At 42.4% G+C, this 18,377-nt stretch overlaps 1 protein-coding gene across 1 annotated transcript in view; it reads left to right on the forward strand.

Annotated features, from left to right (window-relative positions):
• The window catches only part of GORASP1 (golgi reassembly stacking protein 1), a 29,387-nt gene that overhangs the window by 1,375 nt on the left and 9,635 nt on the right, over positions 1-18,377 (forward strand). Inside the window, exons 2-7 of the mRNA XM_075271499.1 lie at positions 10,908-10,988; positions 13,651-13,854; positions 15,487-15,573; positions 16,147-16,277; positions 17,300-17,441; positions 18,193-18,337. Of these exons, the coding sequence (XP_075127600.1) occupies positions 10,908-10,988; positions 13,651-13,854; positions 15,487-15,573; positions 16,147-16,277; positions 17,300-17,441; positions 18,193-18,337 (790 nt within the window). The remainder of the gene's footprint in view (positions 1-10,907; positions 10,989-13,650; positions 13,855-15,486; positions 15,574-16,146; positions 16,278-17,299; positions 17,442-18,192; positions 18,338-18,377) is intronic.

The following is an 18,377-nucleotide window of genomic DNA, read 5'->3' on the forward strand; positions in this document are numbered from 1 at the left end:
CTGTTAGGACTCCAGCAATCAGAATTGGGCCTGAAATTGCCACTGAAGCCTCCCTGTGAATGAGGCGCTAGTGCACTTGCATGGACTGTGCTCCATTCACTTCTATAGGGGTGTCAGAGAGTGCAGTCCCAGCATCCCCATAGTAGTAAATGGAGCGCCAGTCACTCGAGTGCACTAGTGCATCATTCACAGAGAGAATGCAGAGGAAAATTCAGTCCCTTATTCTGTTGATCGCAGGGTGGACCCAGCAGTTGGATCCCCATCAATGTGATAGTAAAAGTGTCTGCAATAGGACCACCCCTTTAAATCCCTGAAAAACCTCTAAGGGCTCCTGCATTTGTTGTGTGTACAGATCCTCCATATGGCTATGCCATGAGATCCGGGGTATTCTATATAAAATTGTGGACATACAAACTTACAATACTTCCCTATCAGATTCTATGAGCACAGTACTGTGTCTCTATTCAGTGCAGATCTGTAATACTGCCGGGTACATGGGGCAGGACAGGGGAGAAATTTCAGATTCCGGTTACATACAGGAATGGCGCAGAATCTGGAGGCTCAATAACTTTTGCTCATAGTCATAGAAGTCAGAAACCCCTTTATTGCCTGCAGCAAGCAGTGACATCAGCTTTCTTGAACTGTTGAGTTGCGTTGGATCTGATCTGACAGTATTCACATGATTGAAATTACTTGAGGATAGACAGCTACTGGATTAGACGATGCGTATATTTTTGACACCAGTGAAATTCAAGTATTGACTAATGTTAAAAATATCACGTCCTCTCTGAAAAAGTAACAGCCGGTTCGTAAAACTTAGGCCAAGGCCACACATAGCAAAAAGCTGTTGAAAAACACTGTGGAAACGCTTGTGTATTTCACCGCTTTTTGACTGTGTTCATTGCCTCCTGACGCATAAATTTATGGGGAATAAAACCCACCATTTCTATAGGTAAAATTAAGATGCTGTGTGTCTCAAAAACGTACGTGTTTTTGAAACCGCCACATTTTCTGCAGCTTTTTTGCCCCCCACAATTTGTGGATGAGAATAAATGCAAGTGCAACACAGGGACTATTAAACACTGCGTTCCAGAAAGGGGGGCCTCAAACAATAAAATGAGATTTCCTCCCCATACATTTTTAGGTTAGAGCTCCATGGTAATACAAGTTTCCAAAAAAAGTGCAAGAAAGTTTGGGAAACATCCCGCTAGGATTTGCAGGCAGCACTAGCCTTATGTTGTTATTGATGTCTATGGCAGCTTTGATGTCTTGTTCGTGCACGTGCAGACCTACTGAGTAGATTGGTCATGTCTGCCCTGTAGTGATCATCTTAGGGCTGTATGTAGGGCAGGCTGGCTAATCAATCCTGCAGGGTTAGAGCTTGCCACATGGCCAGTGCACATCTGGTGCCTAGCATTTTGGATTCTTTTCTGTTGGGGTCTATGATAGTTCTTGTTGTGATGATCCTGAAAAAGTTTGCAGAGGACATGGCGCTATATGTAAGCAATGGGGAATATTTCTCATGCCTTGTTCGCCGGTTTTATGGCATGAAAAAGCAGCAATTCGGTGGTGGAAGGTGGACTACCCTATTGTTGCGGAAACCCTATTACCATGAATGGGATGCAGATCGTCACTGGTTTTGACATGGATTTTGGAGCAGAATCTGCATAGAAATCTGTGTCTAATCTGACATGTGTGAACATGCCCAAATATCTGCAGTAAGTTTTCCACTAAATGTGACCCAATCTCTTATCCTTGGCTATATCATCCGCCACAGGTTAGTATTGCTTATGCAGCAGCTTTCTAATAAATTTGCTTTAGCAGTCATTTGCTCTGATCTGTGTGACCCCCACCGGCAATGCCCTGCAGATGGAAGCTTGTAGATTGGAGGGGGACAGGGGGGGGGAGCTTGCAAATCTGCTCCAGATCTGTCATTACATAAGTCCGATCTGTTTCTAAAACTCAGCACTTTGCTAATACAAATCTATTAAGGGCTTTCTATACAAGCGTTTAGTGTGAAGTATATCTACCGTCATGGGCTGGAATATACTGTCGTGTTTGGACAGGCACATTCTCCCTTGTTATGTCTGCATGCCTGGTTACTTACAAAACCTTCTCCCATTCACGTGGTTAGTGCGGTGAATCATTCAATGTGCTGTCCCCTGAAATGTTTTGCTGGAGAACTAGGACTTACTGAAACTGTATTTGCTCATATCATATGTTCCTCTCTGTGTCCAGCCTGGAGCCTTCATCATCTTCTTCCTCCATAGCACCAGAGACCGGGGTACACCCACCATTACTTGTATCTCAAGGCCTGATCAGCTTCGCCATACTAGCCTATACAAGTCACCTAGACTGATGAATGTCACATTAGCGTGTTCATTGAATTGATCATTTTTAGGCCAAGGTATTGCAGAAAATCTGCTTTTTATGTTGCAGATTTTACTGCGTTTATGAGCCAAATCCAGGAGTGGATAGAGCAGGAGGGAGAAGTCTAAAAACTTCCAATATATTTCTCATTCCCTCTGTAGCCACTACTAGGTTTGGCTCCAAATACCACAGCAAAATCTGCAACAAAAAAAGCGCAACTTTTCCACAACATGGGGCCTTACAGATTCTTCGGCATTCAGCACTTGTACAGCTTTTGTAAGATATTGGTTGTCTTTAAAAAGTTGTCTGTATCCCAAACGCTGCAAAGATGGAAAATGAGTTGGGTCTTTGAATGTTTTTTTCTATTGTGCAAAAGTGGTGAAATACATAAAAGCCATGTAACTTTGGTATCTTGGTAATCATACCAAGCCGTAGAATAAAGTTTTCATGTTGTTTATACCATAGAGTGAATGGCATAAAAACAAAACCTCAAAAACAATGGTGGATTTGCTTTATTTATTCAAGTTGCCCCTGTTAAAGGGGTTGTCCCATCTCAAGGATCCTATCTATATTGGTAGCTTATGTAAATTGAAGACTTTTCCTAAATATATTGCTTTGGAAATGCTGCTTTGTTTGCCTGCTGTGACTTTATTCCTCCCATTGTTTACATACTGTTATCATAACCATGGACCTGTAGGACAAGTGACATCACTCACTGCTCTTGCTGGCAGGATAATCAGTTCAGCTAATAACAGTTTACTGATAAAGCCTGACCTGTTATTTCTATATGTAAACACACAGATAACACTGAGTCAGTTCTCTACAAGCATCTGCATATTATTGATCTGCGTAAATATTGTGATACCTCATAGTGTTTTTCAGCAAGCTGGGGGGGGAGGCAGAGAAATACAGGAAGTGAGAAGAAGAAACAAAGCCAGAGTAGTGCAATGGGAAAACCCCTTTAAATATTAAAAAGAATAAATTTATTCTTATTTATTATTTAGATATTTTTAGTTAGTTCTGGGGAATAGACTAGAAAGGATAGTTTGGGATGAGAAACATTGGCTTAGGCCCCTTCCACATGACTGTGTGTAGGCCTCCGGATGTGAATAGCACACACAGCATATGGATGTCATCCGTGTACTGGCCGTGCTTCCGTGGCTCCATTCATTCAATGACTGTGGGCTGTGGAAGCACGGCCGCAAAACCAGATAGGATTAGGACCTGTCCTGAGTTTTGCGGCCTGTGTTGTCGTGTGCACGGGCCCACAGAGATGATTGGGTCAGTGTGGTATCCGGGAAAACTTGGATAGCACACTGACCTTGCTCACGGTTGTTGGCTGTTCCACGCTGTTCTATAACTCCTATAGTGGAGAATGGGAGTTATGGAAACAGTGTAGCACATTTAATTCCGTAAGTGTGAAGCTATGGAAACAGTGTAGCACATTTAACTCCGAAATGTCTGTAAATGTGAAGCTGTGGAAACTGTGTAACTCAACTGTGCTATGCTGATTCCATTCTCCTCTATGGGAGGACTTGGGAGTAGTTATTCCTATCTTGTCAAGGTGGGAAATACCCTTTATTGGGTTAATATTTTTCTATTGCCTTAAAGGGGTTGTTTGCTTAGGATAGACCAGAAATATGTGATCATTTGGATCAGACAGACAGGTCCCTCATGGATCAGCAATTTGGGAGGTACAACAATTCCCTTAATGCTTAAAAACTGAAACAGCATTTTCTTTTGCAATATGTGGCACCAATAAGACTGACATGAGAGCTTTGCAGGCAGAATGTCTGTACCACATTTTTCCGGGCTGGAAATTCAGGTTGGGCGTAACCCGGCTCATTGCTGGCGTGGCTCTGGACAAACAAGTAAAGTTGTCTCCTCCCTTGTAAATGAGTCTGTGAAAGGTTGTGATGTGCTCTGTTTGATCTGGCAGGTCAGTAGTCAGCAAACCCACATTATATAAAGTGGAATTATTAACCCCTACATGAAGCGAGCATATCTAGTAAGTAGTGCGAAACCACACATAAAGCACACACTGCAAAGTACTCGCACTACGCAATGTACTGGATAGGAGAACAGTGTATTGTAGAGCAAGAGAAGCTGAACAGATATATACAGCTATATAGACCTAGAGCTTGGAAATATTACTGTATTCTGAATTTAGGGGGGTGTTCCTATTCAGGACCAAAAGTCCCCCTGCATCCCTCATGTGAATGAAGTACCAGTGCACTTGTGTGACCAGTGCTGTATTTACTGCTATAGGACTGCCAGGACTGCAAACCCCTACAACCCCATAGCAATGGGTGGAGCAACGGTCATGCATGTGCACTTGCACATCATTCACATGGAAGCGGGATTTTTGGTCCGCTGTTCTCCTAACCATTAGAGCTCCGAGTAGTTGCACCGATCTGATACCTATAAGTGTCTACAATGATGGAAAGTTATAAAAAAATAAGGTTGTTTAAATTTTATTTGTTTACATAAGATTCTTTTTTCATATTCAGCCTCACACCCAAAACTCTATGGAGAAGGGAGGGAGGGAGGGAGTAGAAGGCTCCTTCCAACTGGTTAATTGATTTATTGACTCTTTGCACTCATAGCCTCTTATCTACCAACCTAGCAGTGTAGTAGCAGAGTGTAACAGCAGTTGTTTTAGTATCTTTTCTACAGCATCTTCCTCACCACTCCCCTTATCATAGACTAAGATGTACAAAGTAACCCTGCCTTAATAGTGGAGAAGAAAACATATAAAATAAGATATTTTACAAAGTTTTTTTTATTTACGCCCGTACTATTCTTTTATGAAAACCTATTTATACCAAGACGTGCGCTGTAAGGAGATAATACAAGTTAAGTTTTACCGTCACACATTTATGTATCGTTCAGTGGTACTTTGCAAATCTTATTCTTTTCTATGATTATAATAGGCAGGGGGAGCTTAAGAAAGATGAATTGGTCCTCCGACATGGATTTGTACAACTTTCATTCTGTGATGAGAAGTTACCAATGTTGGAACAGGAATAGTTCGCTGTTGGGAAATCTCTGATAGCAGAATTGCAAAACTCTGTATTTAATATTGCATCACACATAGTATACAGATACGGTAACTCACTGGCAGCTTATTTCAACAGATGACAAGACCAGGAACAGGAGCAGGACTTCTCTTATGACAATTCGTTATAGTTGGAAAAGTCTTCTTATAGTAAAATGGTCTATGGCAGTGATGGCGAACCTTTTAGAGACCGAGTGCCCAAACTGCAAACCAAAACCCACTAATTTATCACAAAGCACCAACACAGCAATTTAACCTTAATACTGAGGTTGTATGTTAGAAAAAACAACTCGCACATTAACATCTTTTGTCTTAAAAGAAAAGCACAATAAGGGTATTTTTTCCTGGTGGTCGTATGAATGGGACGTTACAGAGCTTTCAATGATGCAATCCACAGTGGCCCGCACACAGTACGATATGCTCCACAGTGGCCCCCACACAATACAATATGCTCCACAGTGGCCCCCACACAATACAATATGCTCCACATAGGCCCGCCCCCACACAGTGTAATATGCTAATATAATACCCACCTCGAACCACTTCATGTGAACCCCCCAAAAAAATTTTCATCATCACATTAGTTTCGATGATATTATCATACTCTCAGAGAGTGGACACCTGATACATTCAGTTGCCTCCTAGGACCAATATCTGGGCTATGTCAAGTCATTTAGTGTTACTGCGCTTGTTCCAGTTTCGGTCACCTAGTTGTGTCCTTGCAAAAATCCTATATAAAGTAATGTCCCCATGAGATACAATTTGGAACAAAAACAATCCCCCGCACATTTGTCGCTTTGTCTTTATGTTTAACGTGGACATCATTGTATGTATTCTACACTAAGAATTTCAAAGGGTGAAATGTGTGAAGAAAATCTGTGACGTAACTTGTCTATTGTGGATTTTATATCTGCACCACAAGTTAGTTTCTACTGTGGATGAGGTGGAGGAGGCTTGTTAGAATCTCATGTACTTTGCCGCTGCTGTAATACGTTCTGGATTTTGCTCTTGGGAATTGTAGCAGAAAATAACCAAACGACCTCCCAATGCAGGAGTGACCGCAGCCTTATTAGTGCTTATTATACAGTTATTTGCTAGAATGTGTCTTTTCTACAAAAGTACAAAAAAATAAAATAAAAAATAATAATACTGCAATGAATCTCATATACCCTATTTACCTGGCCTCTTGTAAGATCTCACAAAGGACAAAATTGACTAGCCACTAGAGATGAGCGAGTAGTATTCGATCGAATAGTAGTTTTCGATCGAATACCTCCCCTGCATAGTTATTGGTGTACTCGGTCGAATACCACGCGGTAAACGCAGGAAAAATTTGATGCCCCTCCCACCTTCCCCGGCGCTTTTTTCCACCAATCACTATGCAGGGGAGGTATTCCATTGAATACTACTCGCTCATCTCTACTAGCCACAATTCCTGGCCATAGTTGTTTGTGTGTGCGATATTTACTGCGGTGCCTTTGTAACATTCCGTATAAAGATATAATCACAAAGAAATTAGACAAAAAAAAAAAAAAATTGTCTTTATCTTTCCAAATCTGAAATTGTGTGGGATAGGAATAGCAAAAATGCATAATAAGGCTCCTACTTCTTCAGGAACTTGCCCATTTGGCACTTCAGTTTTCATGTTTTACTGCTCGCTTTATAGTTTTATGAAGTCATAAGAAGATGAGTTATTGTGTTTGCTGTATATGACTATCTGCTATTCGTTTACGTTTTATTACATGGCTTTTGTACCTTTTTACAGACCATTACAAATAATTATATGGATTTGTCAGTAATCGACAGTTTCCTATATATGGGCATGTTCACACAGCGATTCTTCTGCCAGGAAAATCTGCAGCAAACTCTCATATTTCTGCCATTGCATTTCTGCTCTGCTGATGCAGTTCTGCACATGGATTTGCTTAATTCAACTGCTCATTCTTGGAATCCGCTTCACTAATCTAATAAATGATATAAATTTATTGGATTGGATTTCTAATCTGTGTAGGATATGTGTAACTATTAACCATTGCAGACACCATCACCCAGCTCTCCACAGATTTTTTTTTTTTAAAGTTCCACACAAAGTACCGTATATACTCGAGTATAGGCCGAATTTTTCCCAGTTTTTTGTGGTAAAATTATGGGCCTCGGCTTATATTCGGGTCGGCTTATACTCGAGTATATACGGTATTTCCGTTCTGAAGATGATGGGGGTTCTGGTAGCTGTGGCACACCATAATGTGCTGTGACCTTGTTTACTCCAAACCTCCTGGATCTTTCTGTTCTCAGCACCTGCTGTGTAAGACACAACAGATGTCTCAAGGCTCTGGACCTGTTCCCTTGCTATTTTTAATGTTCAGTGTGTATTTAATAAGATAAGAGTCAATAACCGTATTCTGTTTCTGAGACACATTCCTGAATGTCTGCTGTGATGTGAATGCAATGCTCTGCGGCCTACAAGTCTGCGCCGCTTCCACCACACCCTCACTATCTGCTCTGCTTGACTTAAGGCCTGTACACCCATAACAGATATCAGTATGATCTCAATGAATCATACCGAATCTGAGAGGAAAGTCTCTGTACAACATTATGGTAGAATTAGCTGGTATGGGAGGCATATTACATATCTATAATATGGTTGTGGACATGAGGCCTGCAGCTCCTAATCATATCTGGAGTGAGGGAACTAAATATTACCTGACGCTAGGTTCACATCTGGATCCATCTCTCCGTCATTCAGGTCCGGAAAGATGGACCGCTGTTTAAGGCTAGGATCAAATTTGCACCCGGATCTCCGTTGTTCAGGTCTGCCAAGGAACCCGAATGACGGAGGGCCGCACTACTAGAACAGTGGTTACCCGCAGACACCTTAGACCAGGGCTGCTCACACTTTTTGAGCATGTGAGCTACTTTAGAAACTGACCAAGGGATAAGATCTACTACCCACTTCTTGTGGGCGAGGCCGGGGCAGGCCAGGGGTGGGGCCTGTGGGCAGGGCGGAGCGTGAGAGCAGGAGACAGCTCTCCGGTGTCTGCTTGTTCACAAAGCAGGCTGAGAATCATCTCCGGACACTGGCAGGCGGGGCCGCCACAGCCCTGACTGCGAATGAGTGCAAGGCTCCGGCCTGCCAGTGTCCGGAAATGATTCTCAGCCTGCGCTGTCAACAAGCAGACACCGATCCCGCGGTAGATCGCGATCAACGTATTGGGCACCCCTGCCTTAAACAAATGGACACCAGCGAACCCCATTGACTATATACTGGGGTCTTCCGGATGTTCTTCGGGTGACTTTGGAACACATATGAAGTTAATTTTAAAGGGGTTGCCCTAGATTTCATAATGATGGGTCTTAGGATAGTTCATCATTGTCAGATCGGTGGGGGCCCAGCACCTGGAACCCCAACAATCACCTACTATGGACAGATGATCTGCACGTGTGTACCCAAAACAAACAGCTTTATATATGGTGTAGTAGTTGTGCTGGGATATTAGTGCTCCGCTCCCATTCAAGCAAACCGAAGCTGAGCTGCAATACAGTAGCACAGTCACTACACAGTGTACAGAGCTGTCAGCCATTCTTGCTCTATAAACAGTGCAGGTCATCTGGCCAGAGCAGCTGATTGATGGGTGTTCCAGATACTACACCCTCCACTGATCACATTTTGATGAACTATCCTAAGGATAGTATCAACTCTAGCACAACCCCTTTAATTATGAGAGCTACATTCACCGGCCACTTTATTAGGTACACCTGTCCAACTGCTCGTTAACACTTAATTTCTAATCAGCCAATCACATGGCGGCAACTCAGTGCATTTAGACATGGTCAAGACAATCTCCTGCAGTTCAAACCGAGCATCAGTATGGGGAAGAAAGGTGATTTGAGTGCCTTTGAACGTGGCATGGTTGTTGGTGCCAGAAGGGCTGGTCTGAGTATTTCAGAAACTGCTGATCTACTGGGATTTTCACGCACAACCATCTCTAGGGTTTACAGAGAATGGTCCAAAAAAGAAAAAACATCCAGTGAGCGGCAGTTCTGTGGGCGGAAATGCGTTGTTGATGCCAGAGGTCAGAGGAGAATGGCCAGACTGGTTCGAGCTGATAGAAAGGCAACAGTGACTCAAATAGCCACCCATTACAACCAAGGTAGCCAGAAGAGCATCTCTGAACGCACAGTACGTCGAACTTTGAGGCAGATGGGCTACAGCAGCAGAAGACCACACCGAGTGCCACTCCTTTCAGCTAAGAACAGGAAACTGAGGCTACAATTTGCACAAGCTCATCGAAATTGGACAATTGAAGATTGGAAAAACGTTGCCTGGTCTGATGAGTCTCGATTTCTGCTGCGACATTCGGATGGTAGGGTCAGAATTTGGCGTCAACAACATGAAAGCATGGATCCATCCTGCCTTGTATCAACGGTTCAGGCTGGTGGTGGTGGTGTCATGGTGTGGGGAATATTTTCTTGGCACTCTTTGGGCCCCTTGGTACCAATTGAGCATCGTTGCAACGCCAAAGCCTACCTGAGTATTGTTGCTGACCATGTCCATCCCTTTATGACCACAATGTACCCAACATCTGATGGCTACTTTCAGCAGGATAATGCAATGCCATGTCATAAAGCTGGAATCATCTCAGACTGGTTTCTTGAACATGACAATGAGTTCACTGTACTCCAATGGCCTCCACAGTCACCAGATCTCAATCCAATAGATCATCTTTGGGATGTGGTGGAACGGGAGATTCGCATCATGGATGTGCAGCCGACAAATCTGCGGCAACTGTGTGATGCCATCATGTCAATATGGACCAAAATCTCTGAGGAATGCTTCCAGCACCTTGTTGAATCTATGCCACGAATAATTGAGGCAGTTCTGAAGGCAAAAGGGGGTCCAACCCGTTACTAGCATGGTGTACCTAATAAAGTGGCCGGTGAGTGTATAGTTGCCATTGATCCCGCTGACAAGACCCCCGACAATTGATTTTGCTGGAGGAAGTTGCAGTTGATTGCTTATTTCAACTATAGCGACCACTACGGGGGAAATGTAGTATTACACACAGACCTTCAAATAAAACTGCTCTGACTTAGGCTTAGTCCACTCATTGAGGATTTGTGAAAGGCAAATTTGATATGTTCTTACTAGACGATCTGTGGCAGAAATCCAAGGCTGGTACAGATGTGCCAATGGATCAGCACGAGCCCTATTACTTGTGTAAAAACTGTAAGAGAAATACACCAGATTTATTATGCCTTGTATGCCCGTTTTTTAATGTCACAAATTTTTAATTAGGTTTTTGAAGTTTTGTTTTGGAAATCTGTGCCAGCGGTGGGCTAGTGTGGATCTCCCCCAGGTATACGGCCCAGCGTAGGAGATATATATGATAACATAAATCTTCATTCTTTGACCAAGTACAGCATTCCAGTATACGGAAATATTGCAAATCAATATAATACATTTTATTTTTTTCCCTAGGTACAAGACAATTCTCCTGCACAAAAAGCGGGACTCGAGCCATTCTTTGATTTTATTATTGCCATTGGACATTCCCGGCTGGTAAGTGATGCATGATGCTTAAAAGCTAAATGTAGGAAAATAAATAGTAATGTATAAATAGGATAGGACCGGCTCTATAATCTGAACGGAGCGTTGCAGTACCCTTGGACAACACACTCTGTTGTGTGCATGGGGCCTTTTCCTTATCAAATAGGCGTGTCCCTACACGACCTGATACTATCAGCAGTAAATAGACAATGTCAGACTGTGTAGGGATATGCTTCTATCTGGGAACACTCAGCTGTCAATTTAGTTATATATTTCCAGGAGTAACAACAGAGGAACAGCCTAGTATACAGTTGTAAGAATGGATGTTGCAGAATTATTTCATGGAGAATACAAGGACGGACCACATCCGATATATCAGGAGAACTGACGTGTCCCATTTATGGGTTAGGACAGAAACGGTGCATGTTTTCTTTAGCATTTATACCAGAAATCCATTTTTTGTTTTATTCAGGAAATGCTACAGATTTTCTACAAATTTCCCTTTATACATAGCACAGAGTGAAATCCACAATAAATATCTTCAGCAACATGTGGATGAGATTGACAGGGACTATAAAATGCTACATTTTTTATGCAAGCCTTTCCACAATGTCAAAAATGCAGCATTTCTGCTCTGTGTGTCCCCAGCTTAAAGGGGCTCTATCAGCAAAATGATGCTGTATGAGCCCCACATGTGCATGAATAGCCTTTAAAAAGGCTATTCAGGCACCGCTAATCTTATTTTAAACCCCCGCCCGTTTTCAAATAAAACTATAAAAACATATATGTAAATCATCCCTTTGCACGCACGCTGGGTGGTCGTGCACGATCCGACGTCATCTTCGGTTCCGCCTTCCTCTTCTTCCAGCGACGTCCTCCTGTCCTGGCTCTTCTCCGCCTTCATCTTCTGTTCTTCTGGCGGGTTGTGTTCAAATACTGCGCACGCGCCGACGCCATTTTTGTTGTAGTTCTAAGTATCCCTTAGAACTACGCGAGCATGCGCTGTACGCTCGCGAACTTCTTCACTCCGGAAGAAAAGAAGATGAAGGCGGAGAAGAGCCAGGACAGGAGGACGTCGCTGGAAGAAGAACGAAGATGCCGTCAGATCGTGCATGACCGCCCAGTGTGCACGTTCAGGTATCATTTACATATATGTTTTTATAGTTTTATTTTAAAACAGGCGGGGGGTTTAAAATTAGATTAGCAGTGCCTGAATAGCCTTTTTAAAGACTATTCACACATATGTGGGGCTCATACAGCAAAATTTTGCTGATAGAGCCCCTTTAAGGGGTTGTCCACAGTAGGGAACGCCTACTTGTCAGTGCTGTTCCTGGTTCTTTTCATGGTTTCCTGGTTAAAGGGGCTCTATCATTGGGAAAAATCATTTTTAGATAAGCACGTCCTTGCATTGCCTTTAGAAAGGCTATTCCACACCTACCTTTAGTATGTAAATCGCCTCAGCAGATATGAATCGGCAGCACAGCAGCCTCAGGATGTGCTTATCTAAAAATGAATGTTCCCAATGATAGAGCTCCTTTATTATTATTTATTAGCCACTCCACCTTAATGACGGACTAATTCGCCCTGTTTTTAATCTGTGTATAATCCTCCCGAGAGACTAATTGGCTGCTGCTCAGCGCTGACATAGAACGTGCCCAATGAACTGGTTACAGTAAGAATTTGGCAGCGGCAGACTGGACAACTTGGCATTGGCACCGTGTCGTGTCCACATATTATGGAGCAGATATTACAGATATAAACAGGATGAGGAACAGGAGGCTTAAGAAATGTTACAGGTTTATCTCTATCACTGTCGGTCAAACCTTATATTGTTTTCTGTAGGTGAGAAGAGTAAGTGCATGTTCAAGCAAGCTGAAAAAAATCTTCCTCAGGAATTAGGAAACTTTTTTTGACTCCTTTTTTTGCATGATGCATTTTTTAATGCAGTTTTTAGATGCATTTTTATGGACCTGGCAGCTTCATATTTAAAAAAAACAAAACAACTAGCAGTTTTTGATGCAGTTTTTGCAAAAAATGCATATAAAAAACTCATCGTGTTTTTTATGCCTCCCGCTGATTTCCATGGGTTTTGCAAGGTGGAATCCACCTGAAGATGGATGTCGCTTTTTTTTTTTTTTCCTCTAGCTGAAAAAATCTCCCATTGAAATGAATGAGAGACAGATTTTGAGGTGGATTCCGCCTCAAAATCCTCTTGCAAAAAAGTCAGTGTGAACATACATGTTGTTCTCCAGCTTCATGATCACATGGTCACAGCTCTAAAAATGTATCTTCACCCACATCTTAGAGATTATTTTGGGTAGAGATCGTTGTGATCATCAGTGTGCTGAAAGTGAGGTAACTGCTGCAAAGAGCAGAAAACAGGAAGTCTCAGCATATTATATGGCCTAGTGGACAGTGTCAGAACTGCAGGATTTTTCTTTTTTTTTCTTTTACTAATAACATGGTGATTTTTTTTTTTATTTTTTTTTAAACCTCACCAAAAATGCTTCAAAAATATGTTTGACATAAAAATTGATTAAAAACTAAGTCATTTTCTGGCAACACATTCCCTTAAAAAATAAAATAAAATTCTGATGCCTGAGGAGGAATCATAAAAGAGAGGTAAATGTCCTTGTGCATTTTTATAAATTCGGGTTTCCTTCTTTCTTTTTAGAACAAGGAGAACACCATGTTCAAAGACCTCTTGAAAGCCAACATGGAGAAACCAGTGAAGCTGGAGGTTTACAACACAAAGACAATGAAAGTGCGAGAGGTGGAGGTGACACCTAGTAACATGTGGGGAGGCCAGGGGCTTCTAGGGGCCAGTGTCAGATTCTGCAGCTTCCAAGGAGCTAATGAACATGTGTGGCATGTGCTGGTAAGTATGTGCTGGGTAATACTAAGGGCGGGTTCACACCTGCGCCCGGTCTTCGCTTTGCGGGTTTCCGTCTTCTTCCCGAGAAACTGGACCGGGGAACGGTCACTTGAATGGGTTTGCAATGTGACCTCCCGTGTGCGTCTTTGGCCTGTCCGCAACGGAGCCGTTTTTTTTTAACTGGACACAAAGTCCTGCATGTTCGACTTTGTGTCCAGTTAAAAAAAAATGGTTTCGCCGCGGACAGGCCGAAGACGCTCACGGGCGGTCACTTTGCAAACCCATTCAAGTGAATGGGTTTGAAAACTAACCTCTGGGTTTCTGTCCACTGTCCAGTTTCTCTGGGCAGAAGACGGAAACCTGCTGGATTGGCTAAAGCGGAGAACGGGCTCAGATGTGAACCCGCCCTAACTGGATGAGATGGCATGATGTGTGGCTTTATTATGTTTATTGGAAAATATGGAGAGGTGGATGTTTGCTGGGACCTGTAGGTGTCTGTAGAACATACACGATCCATCTGTGGATGGGGAACACCCCTTGTCATAAATAAGGTTCATTGTCTTGTAATCCTGCAAAATACACAGGGTTAATTATTGCAGAATATATTAAATTTTTTTTGAGGGGAGGGGGTGAAAAATCACTGAACGAAAACGTGATCCAGCCACAGTATGTGAATGTGTGCTTTAGGCACACGAGGTCAATAACTTTACACCGACCAGCCATTGCATTAAAGAGTACCTTTCATGTCATCGGGCACATGCGGTTTTATATACTGCTAGAAAGCTGACAGTTCGCCGAATGCTTTCCGGTTATGTGCCCCGGGGCTGGAGATATCGGTGCCGTTAGTTTCGGCACCGATCTCTACCCACTGTCAGAAGGGTGTTCCTGATATTTCCTCTGCCCCAATATCATTTAAAAATGTGGATATGCCATACATTTCTGATAGATGCAGTCCATCTGGGACCTGCAACTATCTCTGAAAATAACCCCTTCCCCCAAGTTCCACCCCCAGGTAGGGACAGGGGATGGAAGCGGGAGGAAGGGGAGACGTTTATGATATATCTTGTGGATTTGCCATAAAGGTTTTAAAGTAGAAAAACTCTTTGAAGGTTGTGGCTTCACCTTCTCATAACCTAGATCTCAATCCAGTTGAGCATCTGTGGGTTTTTCTGGAAAAACAAGTCTGATTCCTGAAGGCCCTGCCTGACAATTTACAGGGTTTACAGGATCTTAAGCGTAGTCATGGAACACACAGAACTATCTATCATGTTTCTATGAGTCTGGACAATTTTGGTGACACAATGGGGGTGGATTATGTGAAATGTATGTGATGCTTATAAATTGAGTCCCTGCAGATGATATTTGTACCTCCTACTACGAAATCGACTGAAAAATGTCACGTGACGTACAAAATTGCCAAATACTCGTCACCCAGGAGAAAAGAGGATAGAAATGGAAAAAGACAAACATTACATTTTGTGAAATCGTGCGTTTTTTTTGGCCGCCACTGTATATATATATATATATATATATATATATATATATATATATATATATATATATACATACAGACAGACATACACACACCTAGATACAGATATGTCCAGATTCAGATGATATTTTGTTTTTTCTTAGGATGTGGAACCAAATTCACCAGCAGCACTGGCCGGCCTACAGGCACACACCGATTACATAGTGGGATCGGATCAGATTTTGCAAGAGGTAAATGTAATTTTTTTTTTTTTTGCAGGAAACTGTTCCTTTCCATCCACTGTATGAGATCATCTAAGTTACCGTTGTTGGGTGTTAGAGATTTATATGGAAAATTTTGCACAGATGCAGCAGTTTGTGTTATAAGAGACGTCCTCCAAACACTACATGTGTGAATGAGGATTACAGGACACATTTTACCCATATTTATATGCAGATAAAGTCAGTATTATGGGATAAGGAACACACTAGGGGACATTTTTAGGGGCAGCCTTTAATAGTACTACTTATAAAAGCATCTGTGATGGTCCGGGAATTCAGGACTACCAATGAAGGTAAGTAGAACTTCCTGTCACCTCTTTGCAGTTTGAAGGGAGGACATTGGTGTTCCAGGGCACTTTTACTTCTTAGAGTCCATGGGAATTTTATATTGTGAATTTGTCCAATCCATCTAGTTTGGATTACCTGAAAAATAGTAGGTTGGTATCTAAAGTAGTTATATATTGTTCACATTAAATAAAAATTTTTGATACCTGTATGGAGCCGCAGACTAACGTAAAATGCTTGTCATGTTTTCTGGCCTAGTCAGAGGATTTCTATGCCTTGATAGAGTCTCATGAGGGAAAACCACTGAAGCTGCTGGTTTACAACACAGACACCGATTCGTGCCGAGAGGTGTATGTAACCCCCAATGGAGCATGGGGTGGTGAAGGAAGGTAACATTCACATTAATATGCTAAATAGACTTCATCCTGTACCTTTTACATATATGTGTGATATTTTTGTATCTTGTGATGTCAGAAAATAAAATTGTCTTATACATATTTGTGTTTGTATAATGGTTGAAATATACTATCCTTTTATACCAGATTAAGGGGTGTTCTAGTAAGAGCCTACTCACACAATGATTTGTGGTGCTTGTGATCCAAAAAAAAAATAGAGTATACTCTATTTTTTACAGTTCAGACTATGGGTGCATGAAGAAAATAGATGCCATGCCGATTCCACACTGATCCAATAAACAAATGGTTGAGTCTCGGCCCGGTTCTGTGAATAGCCACTAATGAGAGGTAGCACCTCTCCGCTATGCAGGTGAAAACCGTTAGATAAGTTGAGGGTCTGACTGCTGGAACCCTACCCATCACTGGTTCTCTGTGCCCTGTTTCGGAAGGAGTTGCTGTCAAATTTGAGCTTGTCTACTGACACTCCATTCAAAGTGTCATGGCTATCTGAGCCAATTCTATAGTATTTGTTTGAAGAACCAGCACACATTCTTGACCGCTAGTCCTTTCAAGCAAGAGACATGGGACTCTCGTTCTCTTAATCAATAGGACCCCCCCAGTGATCAGACCCTTCTCTATCTTGTGGAAAGGTGATGAATGATTTTAAGTATATTTAAAGGTATGTTCACACTGTCTCTGGAGGCTGTATTGGTAGTTCCCTCTGCTCATGATAGGTTGTTGGGATCCATCAATAGATTCGCACATTATGGCTTCCACTATGGAAGGCTACAACACATATATGTAGAAAGTGTTATCTCTAGACTACAGGTCATTGTACATAGCTTGTAAAATACTTTCATATTAATGTTCACATCCCATTGATCAGAATCACATTTGCTATCTGAAATGACATCTCTTGTGTGATGGTTGTATTGGTCTAAATGGTCATCCAATTCTCATATTAACTCTTCAACACAGCTTATGGTGCCTGACACTGCTTTTTTTTGTTTTTCCAGCTTAGGGTGTGGTATTGGATATGGATATTTGCATCGTATTCCCTCACAGCCCGTCACCCCAAACAAGAATTATGAGATAAAGCCTCCTTCACCGTTACCACCTCAGGAACCTATTGTACCTCCAACCAATGGATATAGTGAGGTATGAGACCTGTTCAATAAATGAAGTAGTACATGATCATGATATAACTTTTATATTGTAGCTGTATTCATGGGTGTTATTCTTTATATTATTACTTGTTATTAAACTTCATATTGTCTGGTTTTCAAAACCTATCCATAGAGGGCAGCCCCTCGGCCTTCCCCGCAACACCCATGCGGAGGGCAAGGTGTGGATTGGGGCTTGAGGCGCACATTTGGTGCAAGAAAGGGCCTTGTGCCAAACATACACCTCAATATCATCCCTGTACACCAATTTTCTGGCTTGGGGTATGTTTGTGCTGAGTTTTTTGCAGACGGATTTTGACGCGGAATCCGCCTCAAAATCGGCCTGCAAAAAAGGCACCCATTCACTTCAATGGGAGCCGCTAGCTGGAGAAAGAAGTGACATGCCCTATCTTGCCGCGGATTCTACGGCTGAGTCAACCGCAGCGTCCGCAGTTCGTCTCCCTCCCGATTAGGCCCATTCATTCGGGCCTAATCAGGAGCGGGATGCCGATATACTACATTGGCATCCCGTCGTGGCTAGCCGCGAAGAGAATTCACATGGCCGAAACCTTTTCCGCCATGTGAAGAGACCCTTAGGAGAAATGATGAATTCTCCCCAGTGTGACCCAAAATACTTTGCTATAGTAAATGACTAGTTTTAGAAATTAATATGGAAATCTTATAAACCGGAACCTGTCCATGTGCTGTATTATATCTTAAAGTGTCCCTTTTTATTCTGTTTTCAGGCTCCTCTTCTGGCCCCAGAAATCCATACAGACGAGGCTACAGAAGCGCTCCCCGACACAGAGACATGTTCAGACCATGCACATGTTCATCCCGGAGAAGCTTCACTTGTCCTTCCCCCTCCGGTACAAAGAGTTGTAAATCCAGGTACTGATTTAGGAAAACTCGCCCTTTGTATTGAGTTATT

This window comes from Leptodactylus fuscus, chromosome 4 (assembly GCF_031893055.1).
Source record: "Leptodactylus fuscus isolate aLepFus1 chromosome 4, aLepFus1.hap2, whole genome shotgun sequence".
In the NCBI taxonomy this organism is placed as follows: Eukaryota; Metazoa; Chordata; class Amphibia; order Anura; family Leptodactylidae; genus Leptodactylus; species Leptodactylus fuscus.